The following is a 17500-nucleotide window of genomic DNA, read 5'->3' on the forward strand; positions in this document are numbered from 1 at the left end:
AACAACTTGTGGGGCCCTATCTATTCCATCTCTCGAGCCCCGAAGAAAACCCCCCTCCCCTTCGGACTCCATATCTCTTTTGACTCTATATATGTGGGCACCTGATATCTATGAGGGTTCACCCACCCCGGTTACAGCATTCCTTTCTATTGCGCCTAAAATCTCTATTTCTGCAAATATGTCACGTGTTTCTATTTATGGTTCCTATGGAGCTACATTGCAACAAATCTTCTTTTTCTGCAGCATTGCTTCTATGATCTTAGGAGCACTGGCCGCCATGGCCCAAACGAAAGTCAAAAGACCTCTAGCTCATAGTTCGATTGGACATGTAGGTTATATTCGTACTGGTTTCTCATGTGGAACCATAGAAGGAATTCAATCACTACTAATTGGTATCTTTATTTATGCATCAATGACGATAGATGCATTCGCCATAGTTCCAGCATTACGGCAAACCCGTGTCAAATATATAGCGGATTTTGGCGCTCTAGCCAAAACGAATCCTATTTCGGCTATTACCTTCTCCATTACTATGTTCTCATACGCAGGAATACCCCCGTTAGCCGGCTTTCGTAGCAAATTCTATTTGTTCTTCGCCGCTTTGGGTTGTGGGGCTTACTTCCTAGCCCCAGTGGGAGTAGTGACTAGCGTTATAGGTCGTTGGGCGGCCGGAAGGTTGCCATGAGTAAGTCAGTTTGGGGGACCGAAGGCTGTTCTCCGTGCACCGGACACGTAGCTTACCGAATCAGTTGCGACACGGATGGGAATGCATGCTACGAAAGAAAGGGTCGATAAAGAGACATCAACCGTCTACTCAATATCCTTGGTAGAGTCCACAATCACTACACGAGATGAACCTGGGTTTGGTGAATTTCAGTTGGCCTTAGGTGTAATAGGACTCCCAGTTACTGCGCGCGATCGTATACTGAGGTGCTCCCCGCCGGTTGTTGGAACGACGCGAGCCGGGCCGGGCCTCGATTCAGAAAGATGAAGGGAAAGAGGTGACTAATTCCCCATCTCATTGGGGCGGAAAACGAATCGACATCTCGATGTGATACAGCCTATTCTTTTTTTGTTGGGAAAGAACGGCGAAGTCCATCCGAACCTGAAGAATAAGAGGAGAGCAAAGCGCCAATGGCGCGCGAAGCGCATGCGGAACGGGCACGGAGAAAAAAAAAAAGTGTGTGGAGGAGAAGCAGCCGAGCTCATTCCCTTCGCTTCCTGGGCCCAAAGCAGTGCAGTGTTTCCTGGCCAAATCAAGGATTTGGGGCTTCTTGCTACATTATTTATATTTAGATGTAGTAAGATATATGAATAGAAAGATAGATCCTCCTATCCGATTGAGATTATAATATCTAAAAAAGAATCGATTTCATTCAACGTTTGATTCAAAGAACTGCGCTTAGCCCCCCCGCTCATGAAACGGCTCTGCTGCAATGGATGGCAGAGGGTCCGTAGTACCCGAAGCACTGGAGTGATCCAGTAGCCGGGAAGGGGCCTAGAAGTGCCTACGTATACACCACACTACACTTGGCTCTACACATTTACAGAGCTAACCCCTGTCCAGTGTCTGGCAGAGCGGCGGGGGGCTTCAATCCTTACTCCTTATCCCCAGCCCAGGCTAATGGGGCCTTACTTATTCAGGGGGGAGAGTTTAGCCTCGAGAAGCACTGTTGAGAGGAAGATCCTTGGCCCCTCTTCATTCTCTACAGGGGTCTCTGCCCACATGGAAGCGGGGCAGAGATGGAAGAGATCGAACACGAGAATAAGAAGCAAGCTCACCTTCCTTTTTTCTCATTTTGATAGAGGGGGATGGAGAAAGTGGACAAAACAGACTCCAATTTCCCAGTCGAAAAGACCTTTTTCTTATCGAAAAAGAGGAAAAGATTCATCTTGAAAACGCTCCTAACCCAGTGAGCGGAGCGCGGATGCGCTCGCTCAAAGCGCGAAAGCCTGCGAGCGAAGCAGCGAAGCGAGCCAGAAAGCGCACAAGCCTTAGGGCACTCCAAGTGAAAGCCTGCGAGCGAAGCAGCGAAGCAAGCCAGAAAGCGTCAAAAAGTGCCCCTCTTACTACAAGGTGCTGAATAGCCCCCTATTACTACTTTGTGCGTAGCCCCTTGTAGTAAGAGAGCCTACGGCGCCTATTACTACTTGGGGCTTGTGCGCTAGAAGCGGGCGTGTAAGCGCACACGCCTTAGGGCACTGCAGCCTTAGGGCGTGTGCGCTTTATGGCCTTGGGGCTTCAAAAAGTGCCCCTCTTGCTACTTTGGGCGTGTGCGAAGAGCGAGCGCACACGCCATACTAGCGCACAAGCAATAGGGGCCTACGGCCCTATTGCTACAGGGGCTTTCTACCTGATAGCAAGAGTGCGATAAGCACCAATTGCGTCAGGTGCGTAGCCCTGACGCTTAAGAGCTTGACGCGCGAGAGGGGCATGTGCGCATGGCAGCAAGTGGGCTTGAGCGCTAGCTTTGAGCGGTTTTTCAGCTTCCTTCGTAGAGCCGTGTATTGTAAGTGATCCGAACCTGCCCGGAGCGAGCCCCCCTGAGAGGCAAGTGAAGTTGGTGAGCCGTATGATGGGCAACTATCTCCTGCGGTTCGGAGAGGACTCAGCTGTTAGTTAGTACCCCCAAGGTCTTGGGGTGGCCCCTTTCACTCTATTTTATTATATACGCTTAGCGAAAATCATGTTTTTTGATACACCTAGGACATGGATTCTATATGAACCAATGGATCGTGACAAGTCGTTACTACTAGCAATGACTTCCTCTTTCATTACTTCATCCTTTCCATTTCCCTCTCCCTTGTTCTCAGTGACTCATCAAATGGCACTCAGTTCATATCTGTAAGTTCGATCATTGACAAGGTTCAAAGAAAGGGTGGGCCATTGATAAAGAATATATTCCAAACCACAATGCTAGCAGATGCGGGCCTCTGCTTTTCTTTTCATTAATGAAACCTGCCAGTTATTATGGACTCCAATCAAAAGGCAAAATCTAAATATATAGGATTATGGAGGCCTTTGCCTTTTTGTTCAAAATATAAAATAGACGTGGGTGGCCTGTGGTGGTTCTGACAATGTTCGTTCAATCAAGAAGCATTCTTCTTTTTCTTAACTTAAGAAGAGGGAGGAGACAGACTTGGGACCTATGAACGGAACAACACAACAAAGATGATGAAATGAAGAAGAAAGAACGGGAGGCGCCCTATTAGTAAGTTGGCAAGGACTGACGAACTACTTACTTGTGTTTGGTTAACTACTTGACTGACTTGGGGTTCTTTCTCGTAAGTGGTACACCCTGCACGCACACTCACTATATCTATATACGTATACGTTGATAGCCTTTCGGCGCCGCCTCTCTCTACTACATACAGTTGTTTCAGGCCGAACACAAGGTCTTAGGCCCGGATCCGATTATTGTTCGGGTACGAAGCTACGCTATTCAAAGCTGAGAGCGGTTCAAGAACCAATGCAAGCAACCCCGAAGCGCATTCCAGGGATAATAGTTGACTGGGAACTTCTGGAGTTCTTTCTGCGTCCACCGTTCCACATTCCGACGACGCCTCCCGTTCTTTCCTCTCTGAGCGACGAATTGGCTGTTTACAAACAAGCATTCAAGAAAGCAATATGTCTTCTGTTCTGAACTTGATAGACCGGGTGAGCCATGAACATGAGCTATAGGGGTGACGAAAAGAGAGAAGCGTTATGAGGATTGGATTGGGGAGTTTAGAAAAAGGCTCCGAAGGTGTCAAGAGCTAGAATAAGGTCTTCTATTTGAGTTGAGAACCGGAATAATAAGGTAAGTATAAGTATACGAGTTGATAACAGAACAAAGAACCCCAACTTCTAGAGGAAGAAATAATGTTGGTTTCATTTCCAAGTTTTCTTTTCACACTATCGAAATGCGAGTTTCAGTGAGCCCACATTTCGATCAGAGAGAGCCCAGCAAGCCCCAGCTGAAGTGAGCGCTCAAATCAAAGCGAGACGAAGCTCGCCGGCTTCTAGCGCACAAGCCCGCGGGCACTTGCTTTGCTGCCCTTGCGGGCTTAGAGTGCCCGCGGGCACTGCAGCTGCAGAGGCCGTTGGCTTGAGTGAGCCGTCGTGCCCCCCTCTTGCAATTTTTTGCCCACTTGCTGCCATGCGCACACGCCCCTTGGCTCCTTATAGCAATAGTGGCACCCGCGCTTCGCTCGCAGGCGTGAGCGCCGTCGGCTTGAGCGCTTAGGCTTTCGAGCCTCCCTGGATCGTGGTCCGTTGGCTGGTCCTTGTTTGGTCATAAGGATCATCGTTCTTATTAGGTCAGGGGCGGCCGGCCCGGGGGTTACCCGCGATTGGTAATGGCACAACAAGAAGAGGGGTAGGGGAGACAAGGTTACGCGCTGGGTAGCGCAGCGCATCTGTTTCGGGTACAGAGGCGACGAGGGGTGCTAACCCGGCAACCCAACCCAGCAGGGCAGGGGCGGGCCGGCCATAGGTTCGAATCCTGCCACCTTTCTTGTGGATCATCCTGTGGTTACCGGATGATGGGAATAAGCAATTTAGAAATGAGCACGAAATGTCAATAAATTCATTGTCTCATTATTCGTTATTTCCGGGTCTTTTCGTTGCATTCACTTACAACAAGAAACAACCACCAGCGTTTGGTGCAGCACCTGCATTTTGGTGCATTCTTCTTCCTTTCCTTGGTCTTTCGTTCCGTCATCTTCCTAATAACTTATCCAATTACAACGTATTAACCGCTAATGCACCTTTCTTTTATCAAATCTCAGGGACATGGTCTAATCATGAGGGTAGTATTTTATCATGGTGTTGGATCCCAAGTTTTTATGGATTCCTTCTTTGTTACCGGGGTCGACCCCAAAGCCATAATGTTTCAAAACGAGGAGGCCATAGAGAAACTCTTTTTTGTTCCTTTGTCTCGAACTTCGTGAAGAACTCCATTCTATCTCTCCCTCGTTACGAACAAAAAAGTGAGTTGTACACTCCCAAAGTTCTACGAACCCTTGTTGATTCTGAACTTCGTTCGCGAAGGAACCGGACTTTTGACGGGCCAGCCCTTTTTTATGCGCCGCTTTACCCTGGAAGGAAAATGAGCTTTGCTCCTCTGGGCGCTAGGCGCTCCCGTGGTTCGCGAGAAGGAAAAAGGACTCATCTTTTGTTGCATCTGGCACGAGATGAAAAAGAGAGAGCTTCGTCTATTGATGAACAGCGGATTGACTCCGCTGTTGGCATTGCTTTGTTTTTCTCTCCTTTCCTATCAGCGAGTTCCGATCCTTTTGTTCGAAATTTCTTCGTTCGTACCGAACCGCTTGCAGAATCAAATCCTGTTCCACAAGATCAATTATCAGCTATACATCCTCCTTGCATTTATGCCGGAGACGTCGCCAGTGCTATGGGCTTTGGCTTATGTAGATCAAAAATGATGAATGGGATTGTTGCACTCCACTCGCCGCCAATGCGGAAGGATGCCGCCGAAAAGAATGGAACGCTGCTTCGCTCTGCTGGATGCGTCGGATCCCGTATAACAAGAGAGCTCTTTACCCTCAAATTCAAACATGTGGGCGCAAAATGCTATCCTGCTCTATTGTTGCGTAGCAATAGAAGCCTGCTCATGCAGCTTCGGCGGCGCTTTTTCGCCTTCTCTTCGCTCTGGACAGGAGCGCTAATGGACACGGGGAGGGAGCAGGCGAAGCGTGTCGTTCGTAATGGAAAGAAAGATACCACTACTTCGCCTCTTTGTTGGACCGCCGGCGCGAACACTGTGGTCTCTGACCAGGACCAGGAACCCATTCGAATTTGGATCTTGACATGTCGGTTGTTTTTAACCGTAGGCATCTTGCCAGGAAGTTGGTGGGCTCATCATGAATTAGGTCGGGGTGGCTGGTGGTTTCGGGATCCCGTAGAAAATGCTTCTTTTATGCCTCGGGTATTAGCCACAGCTCGTATTCATTCAGTAATTCTACCCCTTCTGAATTCTTGGACCTCGCTTCTTAATATTGTGACTCTTCCATGCTGTGTCTCAGGAACCTCTTCAATACGGTCCGGATTGCTAGCTCCCGTTCATAGTTCTGCTACAGATGATACACGAGGAATCTTTTTATGGCTGTTCTTCCCCGGCATATCTATGATTCTTTTCTCCCAGATGAAGCAGCAGGCATCGGTCCGTAGAACCTATAAAAAAGAGATGGTTGTGGCGCGAAGTACTCTTGTGCACCTACGTCACTCGGCTCGCGCGCAACCCCGCCCCGTTATGTTATGGAAGAATTGAGCTTCTTGCTGGGCTGGTTATTCAGAGCCAGCAATTGGCTGCCTGATTTCGTCCCGTCCGTTGCGCTTCGGGGGTAACTGTGGCGTGGCTGAATGTAGAGCAGTCCGCTCCTACAGCGTTTGATCAGTAGATTATTTAGAACTTCGGAAGATGGTCAAGGTAGCTTGCTTCCAAGCCACAGCACTAGATGCGCATGTAGTCGTAGTAGTTGGCCCATCATGCCTCTGTTCGTTACTATACTACTTCGGATGAATGGGGAATTACGAAGCTCTTTGATCTGCAGAATAAGGCCTACGAGCTCTCTGTTTTATGGCAGAGATCTCTCTACACCGAGGAACCGAATAACAATGGATCGAAGCCCTCCTCTTCCTTCCAATTAGTGAGATTCCCCGGTGTGGCCGGCCCCGACTACATGGGAACAGATCCTTCTTCCTCGGAATCGAGACTTTTTACCAATTGTCACTTCTAGCGCACAAGCCCCTTAGCCATAGGGCACTGCAGCTTTCTCGCGAGCTCTTTCTTCTCTTTTACATCTCGAAATCGAGCGGGCTTCAAAAAGTGCCCCTCTTGCAACTTTGGGCCCACTTGCTGCCATGCGCACACGCCCCTTGGCTCCTATTGCTATAAGGGGCGTGTGCGCTTGAAAGCCCCCCTATGGAGTCAAGCTGGCTCGCTTCGCTTTTCTCGCTCGCTGGCTTTCGCGTGCAGCTAGCGCGCACTGGAGTTTTCCCTTTACTAGTAGGGGCGCGTCAAGCTAGGCCTGATTAACACTGGAAAATCAATCAATAAGAGACAGAAGCTACCAGCAGTGGGATTAACAATCATATCAATGTTGGGCAAAGGAACTACTTTGGACAATTATTTTATATCTCCGAAATCACTGCGGATTCTGATGCCCCCAGTGGCCAAGGAAACTGGGACAAGGAGATCCGATCTTCATAATCAATGGGACGAATGTTTTGATACCTCCAAGAGCGCACGAATTCCTGCCTTTTTTAACCGAAGGAGCTCATAACTTTATGATGCATTTTCCTCAATTCCTGCTTAACCGGCTTGGCATCGGACCGTACAACCAAGCGGTGCTACTCTACCAAGGAGGAATCGGGACCGATAAGACCATGCAAAAACATCTATGTATTAAGCCAGAAGAGAGGTCAGAGCTGCTTTTTTATCGAAAAAAGATTGCAGCCCTCAGCTGAGTAATCTTGGGGCTGTCCTCGCGAGATTGAAAAAAACTGCCTTTTCGACTAGCAAGGAAGAGCCGTCTTCAATCTGAGTTGGTGCTGGTGGTAAATGAAACTTCTTTGCCAAGATCGAAACTTGTAGCGAAACAGGGCCGGCCAGCCGGATGATTTTTTATGCAAGTCATGAGTGTATGATCGGGAGCCATCTCTTCTATCGTTTCGGGGGAAGATCCCAACCCGAGGTAACGAAGAAGCCCACTCCATGATTTCATGCATTACTCTTCAGGCTAGAAGTAGCTATTTCCCCAGCGGAGAACAGCTAAGGTCCAGTGTGTTGGAAATGCAGCATAGATGATAGGACTTTGAAATGGAGCTATGGGTCCTCGCATTCATTAGCTACCGGTGCCATGCTCGAATATAATATCTTCAAATCCTTGATGTCTTGGTGGGTTGTTCCCGTATGTATCAAGTCGGTGACTGATAGGTAGGAGATCTCGTATATATCTGGATAGAAAGATAGATAACTATAGGGAGTCGTTTTTGTGCATTCATTCATGTACAAAGGTTTAGGTTATCTAGGTACTATGGTTGTTCTCAACCCGGTGGGCTTGTCCCTTTTGCTGTTACAAACTCTGTACGTAGTGGTTCCTCTCCCTTTGCTGAGATCCAATCCAAGAGGTTCTTCCAGTGTTTGAATGTCCCGGGTTCTCTATCATCATAAATAATAGGTGTGGATGGGCTAGATAAGTCAATTCTGATTACAGCTAAAAGAAAGGGAATTGCTCTTCCCGAAGTCAGACTAAGACCGAGTTCTTCGCACACTTCGCACACGCCCCTTATAGCAATAGGGGCTGCAGTGCCCGGCGGCTTGTGCGCTAGCACACGCCCAAAGTAGCAATAGGTGCCGTAGGCACTCTTGCTATCAGGTAGAAAGCCCCTGTACGCAAGAGGGGCACTTTTTGAAGCGGGGCTCAAACCATGCCTCAAGGAAACCGTAGCCCAGTAACCCAAAGGCTCTTCCGAGAGATCCGAGAGACATGGTTCAACTACAACTAATAGTGCACCTTCTCCCACGCATTTCTCAGTAACCACTGAGCACAATTCTTATCTGAAACTACGAACAAGATCTTAAAGCTGTCTCAATAATTGCGGCTCTGGGATTAAGAGTAGAGTTTCTTGTGTCTTATGGATCCATGGAAGACTTATTAGCTAAATTCACTTCTAATACGATGCCCCAGGAAAAAACGACGGCCGAGCGCGTAGAGCAACAAGTTATTGCGGACAGGAGTTTCAAATCCATGAACTTCGTACAGAGCATCTCGGAGGAAGATGAGCAATTGGAGCGGAAAAACAAAGATTTTGTCCATTTACCACCGATCCACAATAAGACCTTTGTTACCGTGACGGATGCTAGGGGGAATAAAAAAACTGGGGCCTCCGCAGGTTGTTTGGAGGAAAGAAAAGGGGGGTCTCGTCTTTCTCGGTATGCAGCTGGAGCAACTGCAGAACATGTAGGGCGATCCGCCAGAAAGATGGGGATGAAGTCGGTTGTAATGAAAGTGAAAGGATCCACTTTTTTCAGGAAAAAGAAAGCTGTGATCTTGAGCTGGAGAGAAGGTTATACCTTTGCTGAGTGTAAGCGAAGTGAAGGAGTAGGAGATCAATCTCAAATTATGTACATCCACGATGTGACCCAACTTCCACATAATGGATGCCGACTCCCCAGGAAACGTCGTGTTCAAATAGTTTAGTTCCAACAATGAAGTTATCCATTTTCACTTGACAACAATTCCGGAAAAAATCTGACTCGGAGGGAAGTGGGAGGGAGCCTTACGCTAGCGCACAAGCCGCCGGGCACTTGCTGCCATACGCACAGCGCACACTAAAGCGGGCACAGCTAGCGCACAAGCCGCCGGGCGTCAAGTGCCCTAAGGCTTGTGCGCTAGTTGCCCCCTATGCTTTGGGGCTAAGCGCACACGCCCCTATTGTGTAAAGGGGCCCGCATGGCTACTATTGCTATTGTAGGCTTGGGGCTTGTGCGCTTGCGGCGTGGCCTTCTTTTGAAGCTGGGCTCCTGGGCAGAATTAGATGGCTGTCATCCCAAGTTTTGTCTCTGATCACAGGCCAGTAGAACATAACTGCCTAGAACGGCCAAAGCTGGGACCCATTCCATTCAGATGTGATCAGACATGGTTTGAGAATCCAGGGTGTTCTGAACCATCCAGCAGCAAGTGGAGAAGGAAAAGTTTCACCCTCCTGTCTTCTCAAAGCAAAGCTCAAATCCTGGACCTTGAGCTTCCAGAAAGACAGGGAGGAAAGAAAGGAAGACTGAAGTGGATATAAGAACGAAACTTGAAATAAGAAAAAGGTAAATCACAAAATAGGATGCAACAGATTAACTATGTGAGAAGGAAGCTGGGTATATTAGAGCAACCATTAGAAACTGGAAAAGAAGAGATTCTCAGACGATTTCTCAATACGGTTGCTAAGCATTGTCAATCGTCGAAATTCCAACTTCATAGCTTCAATTCAGAATGACCAGGGAACCCACAAACGAGACGAGATCAAGAAGGAGAAAGAGGCGAGGCAACAACCTTCTTTCTTCAGCAAAAAACTGGATGGAGAAGAGGTGATAGAAGAGCAAGCCAAGAAAGGATGCTGGAAAATAGATAGGATCCACTGGGAATGACACATTCAAAGATGAACCAGTGAGTACTGAAACTATTAGGTAATATTCGAGAGCAAGCCAAATAAAGCCCCAGGCCCGGACGGCTTTCAAGTTAACCTATTCCGGGACTACTTTCAACGAGATCTAGTGGAATTTAGGGGAAATGGGTCAGTAAACTCATCATTTATCTCCCTGATCCCAAAGGAAACCAGACCTGAGAAGTTAGAGAGATTCAGACCTTCCACAGCGACAAAGGTCATAGCAAACAGATTGGGGAGAAAGAACTTCATTCACAGCAAGGAAGAAGGGTAAAAAAGGACAGAAGCATCACGGAGAACATATGTAGTGTCCAAGAAGCAATCTATGAAGCCAAACGAGGGAAAAGAAAAGAAGACGGATGATAGTCAAACTGGACATGGACAGCGCATATGACAGGCTAAATTTGAGATTCATCTTTCAAATAATCTTTCTTTAATAAGAGCCCTGCATTTCAAAGGATTGCTGCAATGGTAAATGGCAGACGCAGACCAGGAAGCTAGTATTTGCAGTGAATCCCCCTACCTATACATAATGAATGCCGAAATCCTGGGTAGATGACTCAACAGAGCAATGGAAGAAGGGGGGAGATCAGGTATGTATGCTTCTAGCCCCGACAGCAAGAGCAATGAATCATTGGCTTTTCGCCGATTACACGAAACTAGTAGGGGAAGCATCATCCAAGGAAGGGTCTCCGAGAAATTCTAGAGCAGTTCTGCAGAGCCTCTGGAGCAGCAATTCACTCTTTGAAAAGCTCCTCTAAGAGAAGAGAGCCCAGAAAAGAAAAAAAGAGATTATGGGCATCAGTGCAGCTAGGAGTGAAATCTATTCATATAAAGTCAAGTAAGTCCCCGGGAAAAGACAAGCCTGAAAGACTGGTAAGCGGTCATAGAGCAAATCCAACGAAGAATAATTGAACTTCCGCAATCGGTACGGTGGCTATCGCTCCCTGGAAGAGTCAAACTTCAAAAAGTGGGGAAATCTTTGATAGAACCTTGACAGGGGTGGAAGAGCGTATAGATCAAATCATGAGAGAATTGTTATGGAACGGCACAGTAAAAGGGTAGTATTTCGGTTTGCCAACCGGGTCTCGCGGTGGGAGGCCGAATGCTCAGAGCTAAACAATTATGGATAACTCTAACATCTTCGACTCTGTGGGCGGAAATAGCTTAATGGTAATGGTAGAGAAAAACCTTTCGAAGAATGACTAGATTAAGCGCACAAGCCCCAAGTAGTAATAGGCGCCGTAGGCTCTCTGTATACTAGGGGCGGAGCACAAAGTAGTAATAGGGGGCACTTGCTGCCCGCGGGCACAACGCGCACAAGCCCAAAGGCCATAGGGGGCACCGCACACGCCCCTTGTAGCAAGAGGCGCCTATGGCTCTCGCCTATGGCTCTCTTGCTACAAGGGGCTGCGCCCCTTGTAGCAAGAGGCGCCGTAGGCTCTCTGTATACAAGGGGCGGAGCACCTTTACTACAGAGGGCGCTTATTGCCGAACCAGCAGTTGCAGTGCCCTATTGCTACAAGGGGCGTGAGCGCTAGCTTTATAGTCCTGGGGTGCTTCCATAGCTCCCTTCTACCAGAGCAAAAGTTGCTGCCATAAACATTGGTGATTTTCCATGTTTTCCCCGTTTCAATTTCAGTAACTATAGCAGTCATGAATTGCTTGCCAGGCCCAATTTCCCTGTCAAAGCTTTTGTGCCCGGCTAGCCGAGCATGAATTGTGGTACTTTTTCCCTCGTCGGGAAAAGAAAGTAGGATCCAATCCAGCCGGAGAATTCGGCTACCGCCGGTAAGCAGTTATTGCCGGCCCTTGCTGGGAGCGGAAGAGGAAAGGGCCAACAGCTGCTTTTCTTCTCACGACAGACCTCAAGGTCAGGTTCATGCCGTGACGCATAAGATCCCATGTGTCCCTGCAAGAGGCAAGCCCCGCCCTCTAAGCAAGTATATATGGGTCGACTCCCCGCTATGTTCTTTTTGTTTTTGGGGGCGGGGCGGGTTGGGCCGGTAGGACCTGCCCGATCCGCCCAGAGCACATAGGGAAGGAAACACCGGTTATGAGGTTATTGAGGGCTACCATAATATAATAATAAGAGCTAAAATCTGCTATCTCCTTACCTTCGGAAATGTCAGGACTTGAGTCATCCTACGTGACAGGAGTAACAGTCATCTAGGCGCTTAATATACCTTTGATATGGCACTACGTATGTCGCATAATTGGGAGCTGGAAAGGGCTATATACGAGGCGCATGATATGGCACTAAATATGGCGCTTAATAAGCTGCTTGATATGGCGCTCAATATGGCCCGAGACCCATGGCGCATAAAAAGTCCGCCTCCCCCCACCCCGAGCTACACGGGGCAGTACCCACCTGGGAGTTGCCCAGATGGGCGGGCTAAGAGGGTCAGACGTTAAGTAGGGAAGGTACGGGGTAATCTGTCCAGATAAAGGGGTACCGGTCTACTTCGTGCTGGACCGTTAGCCTGGGGGCCATAAGCCGCCAGACCCGGGCTTATCCTTTCCGGCACGACAGAGCGGGAGGGCGGAGTCGAGCCTCCAAGGACTTTCGCCCGCCGTGGGTCGTTGGCTAAGGTGACCTCTGGCAACCCACGAGCTTGACTTGTTCTTCCCAAGAGGGAGAGCCTATACCCCTCGCGCCATAAGGGGCGATCTTGGGGGATACGCATATGTATGGATGGTTGTTAGGCGTATCAAACAAGTCTGCCTGTGATTAAATTGGTTAATCTTGGTGCTTTTGGAGCCGAGTAACCGGGAATATAAACCAGAACAATGGGCTATCTCGATATTGATATGCTACTGATGAATCTATCCCTGGAACCGGGTAAACTGCGAGTGCTCTCGCTTCCTCTACCTTCACAGCGAGGTAGACTTTGCTATCACTCATCGGAAAAACCAATTGCTCGTGCGTGAGACACCAGTTCTTTAGTGCGAATGAAGATAAGTAATCAGTGTGGTTCGGGGCCCGTTAGAATTCCAACTGGATCGATAACTTAATAAAGAACTCCCGGTGCTTCTTACTAGGCCTCTGTCACCATTTCCTCTACCGCAAAAAAGAAAAACTGGATCCAAGAAATTCAACATTCATTTACAAGGATGTCCAACAAGGATGTCTTCTTTCTTGAATTAGAATTTCTTCAATTCTTTCTTTCATTCTCATTGAAGAAATTCATTATCATTGAAGAAATTCATTTCATTCATTGTCATTTCATTCTTTGTCTTCTTTCTTTATCTTTCTCTTTCTTTCATTCTCATTGAAGAAATGAATTGCATTTCATGAATTGTAACATGAATTTGCAAGTGAAAATAGTCTTCTTTCTTTCATTCTCATTTAAGAAATTCATTCTCATTTCATTCATTTGCCAAAGGATTCTTTCTTTAATTAGAATTGAATGAATTTGCAAGGATGTCTTCTTTCTTGAATTAGAATTGAATGAATTTGCATTTCATTCTTTCTTTCATTTCTCTTTTTTGAATTATAGCAGCGGACTTCCTTAGCCGTCTTGTCTTCTCTCTAAAGCTAAGGAGGCGAACCCAGCTTCAAAGCCGTCTCGCCCTTATCGCATATGGGGCGGTTTTTCAGCTTAAAGGCTCACGTTTTTTGTCTGGGGTGTTCAATCGTAAAGTCTAATGCCAGCTCATCCCCCCCCCCATTGCTCAGTGCTCCCTGCTGCTAAGGCAGGTACCCAAAGTTGCTATTGTAGTTTTCCGGGTCAGAAAGAGGCATTGAAAAACTCCTTTTCCTAGGAGAGCATACTCCAACATCGGAAAGAAATTAGTTCTATCCCGCCGGACTTAGGAGAATGAATCGCTCCATCATCAATCAGTCAAGCCGAGAGTAGCGGAAATGGAAGATCTTACTGTCCGCTCTAGATTGCACCTCTGTAGTGTCCGAGTGGAGATCTCTTATCTCCCCTTACTAATATAGGGCTTACTAATAGGGCTCTAAAGCTCAGCTGAAGATAAAGGGGAACAAAAGCCCTTTCTTCACACAGCCCGGAATCCATAAGTGATCAAGGAAGGCTTTATTTTACTAGCACTTCCACTCGCTGATTCGATCGGCCTTCACAAAGCTACTGCCCCGGGAGTCCAATACCTTCGCTACTGGTTGAACTCTGGTCCGTTTCACCCGCTTTTCACCTTCGCTACCGGTATCCCTTTCTATTCTAAGGGGAACGAGCAGAAATCAGGCCCTTCGGGTGCAACCGAACTTGGTGATATAGTTCAGGGAAATTCCGGGAGCAACCCTAGTGGTGGCATTCACCAATTGGACCGGTGGTAATGCAGGATCCGGGCCCTATAAGCAATAGTGAATAGAAGGAGTGGAGGAGCCCGCTTCCGGTTCTTCCTGCTCCTACAGAAGTAACCGTACGTAGTAAACGGGGGCAAGCTTTTATAATGAACAAAATCAAGAGCCCCTGACTTCGCTAAATTATAGAGACCCAACTTCGCGTCGGTTTATCTGATCCCTCACTCAGCTCAGGTTGTAATTAACCAACAATACTTCGCAAAGGTTCAACCGTGTCACCGTTGGTTTAACCGCGCGCGCTACGGTTTCATTGAATGAAATTTCATTTCATTGAAAAAGATTGAACCTTCGGTTCGGGAAGGATTAGAGTCGAACCTGTTCGATGCCCTATAAGGGTCTTTCTTTGTAGTAACACCACAGACAATACCTTTACCACGCCACGATAGGTCGGGTCCTTCTTTTCCGGCCGGTTGGTCCATTTCTGTTTCCAATCGAACCCGAAATGACGCAGTTTAGTAGCAAGGACCCGGCCCTGATATGTTCTGGGCGGAGGGCGGCCTTCCTGTGCCTCATTACCTCCTCCACATAGAGAGAGCTGCTACGCCAGATAATCGCGATCTGCCACTTCTTGACCGGTGGCATTTCTTTCTCGAAGATTCTTCATCAGCTCCCGGAATCGCGGCAAGACATGAGATCTCGGAATGCGGTTAGCTATTCAATCTTTCTCGAATCCCTGGCAGCTTTCTCAATTCAGGTCTTGGAAACGAGAGGCGCCCTATTAGTAAGTTGGCAAGGACCAAGCGGTAGCGAAGTAAGGGCCCTATAATTATAGTTAGTTCAACCAGTAGCGAACCTCCAGTGCAGCCAATTATTCTTAGTGCTTCGAACTTACTTAAGAGGGCCCAATTCACGCCTTACTTGATAGTATGTCGCTTGCTTACTAATAGGGCAACAAACAAACAAGGGAGAACCTTCGCTAGCTCAGCCGGTTAAGTAAACATTGGACACAGGATCGGAGGTTCTTTTTCCCTCGTCCTGGTGGGGTGGGTCCCAAGGACACAGCGCAAGCGGCCCGACACCGAACGACTCCCTAAATTAGCTCATGGGGGATGTGGGAAATGCCCGGAATTGAACCATTCATTTCTAACAGTTTTCTTTCTTCATTATCATTTAGAAAAGAAAATGAAAGAAAGAATGAAATGACAATGAATGTCATTTCATTCTTTGTCAGACTTCTTTCTTTCTAAGATCAGATGTCTTCTTTCTTTCATTATCATTGATTCATTCATTTTCAAGGAAAGGATGTCTTCTTTCTTTCATTCTCATTTCATTCATTTGCATTTCATTCTTTCATTCGTCTTTATTCAATTCAATTCATTTCTTCAATTCTCATTCTGAAATAAAACAAAGAAAGAAAAAGAATGCCAAACGCTTGCTAAGTCACGTACGGCGGGCAGTGAAAACGCGAGATAAGGCTGCAAGTGCCCCCCTCTTACTACAAGCTGGCTCGCATCGCTTTGAGCGCTTCGCTCGCAGGCGTGAGCGCAGGAAACAAGCCTACGCTTTTTGGCCTATTCTTGCTGGATTCCCCTGCATGATCGGTAGGTCCGCTAGAAGTGCCTCAGCTAGTGAAGTAGTTGAGCCTCGAAAGCCTACTTACCAACCAAACTTGCGATCGTCGGTAGCCGCAGAACTCGTTTAGGTGGCTGTTCGCCTTTGGATCTTCACTTCAATAGTTGTCTAAGATAGCAGCGGCGGTAGATTGGGGAATGCTAATCTAATAGAGGAATTCTAATCTTTCCAGGAAAGCCTCTTCTTTCTGGTCTCCATCAAGTGGATTCTTCACCTGGACAAAGATAAGGAGAGGAAGAGATAGAATTCTGGAGAGAATTGATCGTATGCTAGTAAGTGAGGAGGCGCTGTCTTTTGTCAAGGTCAAACGTCAAGTGATTCCTAATTCTATATCTGACTTCCGCCCGGATTAATCAGTCTCCTACCCTTGGTCCTATCCCGTCCCGTTCAGATTAGAACGGAACTGGCTCATTCACCCCGAATGCAGGGAGCAATCAAACTCAAGCGCGAAAGCCGTAGCGCGTTTGGCATTCTTTTTCTTTCTTTTGAAATTCAATTTCATTCATTGTAATTTCATTCTTTGATTTTCGATACAGATAGGTACACTGAACACCAACCCAATCTCGACAATCAAAGTACAAGCAACGGGGTAAAATAGATTTAAAAAGAAGAAGAATTATACATATAATTCGTTCAAAAAGGAATTTAGAAATGAGAATTCAAGAAAGAAATGTAAAGAATTTCAGAAATTCTAATGAAAGAAATAAGACATCCTTGCAAATTCATTCATCAATTTAGAAAGATAATGAAAGAATGAAATGCAAATTCATTCATCAATGAGAATGAAAGAAAGAAGACATCTTAGCCAAGTAGAAAGAAAACATCTTGCGTTTTCAGGCTTGAAGCGAGCCAGAAAGCGCTCAAGCCTCCGCCTATGAAAAGCCGTTGCGCCCCTTTGATTTCAGTTCGGTCAGGCCGAAAGGGCCTATACCTATCTATTCACATTACCTGGACCCGTGGATTCAGGGTCTTCGGAAGCTTCGTCTCTACCTTGAGATTCGGCAAGTGACCTAGGTAAATGATTACTCTTCTACGGTCTCAGTCCGGAATGAGGCTTTAGCTGCTGCTTTGGATGCTGCTGCGGGAAATGCGACTTCGGAAGAAAAGAAATATCTTATTTCGAGAGAAACTAGAACTATGGGTTCAGGAAAAACCGAGCCCGAGAGCTTACTTGCAGCTTTAGTGCCCGCTTAGCTATTATTAGAATTATTCTCATAATTCATTCTAATTATAATAAAAAAAGAAAAAAGAGATTCCTTGGGATTGTTCTTGGGCTTGGCGAGGCATTCTTCGTGTTAGGGACTTCGCTACATGGTGTATCCGACATCTCATTGGAGATGGGTCCACCACTAATTTATGGTTCGACCCGTGGCTCCCGGTGGGCCGCCTTATTGATTCTTTTGGGGATAGATTACGCAATGATACCGCTTTGTCTAGTGTTG

General features: G+C 47.1%; 1 protein-coding gene and 1 pseudogene across 1 annotated transcript; one reads left to right on the forward strand and one right to left on the reverse strand.

The window, feature by feature from the left end:
• Positions 1–5078: 5078 nt before the first annotated feature.
• LOC137947565 (uncharacterized) lies at positions 5079–5368 on the reverse strand (annotated as a pseudogene).
• Positions 5369–8197: 2829 nt separating this feature from the next.
• On the forward strand, positions 8198–9360 carry LOC137947564 (small ribosomal subunit protein uS11m-like). The gene has a single exon (XM_068793363.1). The coding sequence runs from the start codon at positions 8647–8649 to the stop codon at positions 9202–9204; it is 558 nt and encodes a 185-aa protein (XP_068649464.1). The 5' UTR covers positions 8198–8646; the 3' UTR covers positions 9205–9360.
• The last annotated feature ends 8140 nt before the right edge of the window (positions 9361–17500 follow it).

The sequence above is a fragment of the Aristolochia californica genome, unplaced genomic scaffold (genome assembly GCF_029961685.1).
Source record: "Aristolochia californica isolate CCGP_79_NKW_82.1479 unplaced genomic scaffold, dmAriCali1.0.hap1 SCAF_129, whole genome shotgun sequence".
Lineage (NCBI taxonomy): Eukaryota > Viridiplantae > Streptophyta > Magnoliopsida > Piperales > Aristolochiaceae > Aristolochia > Aristolochia californica.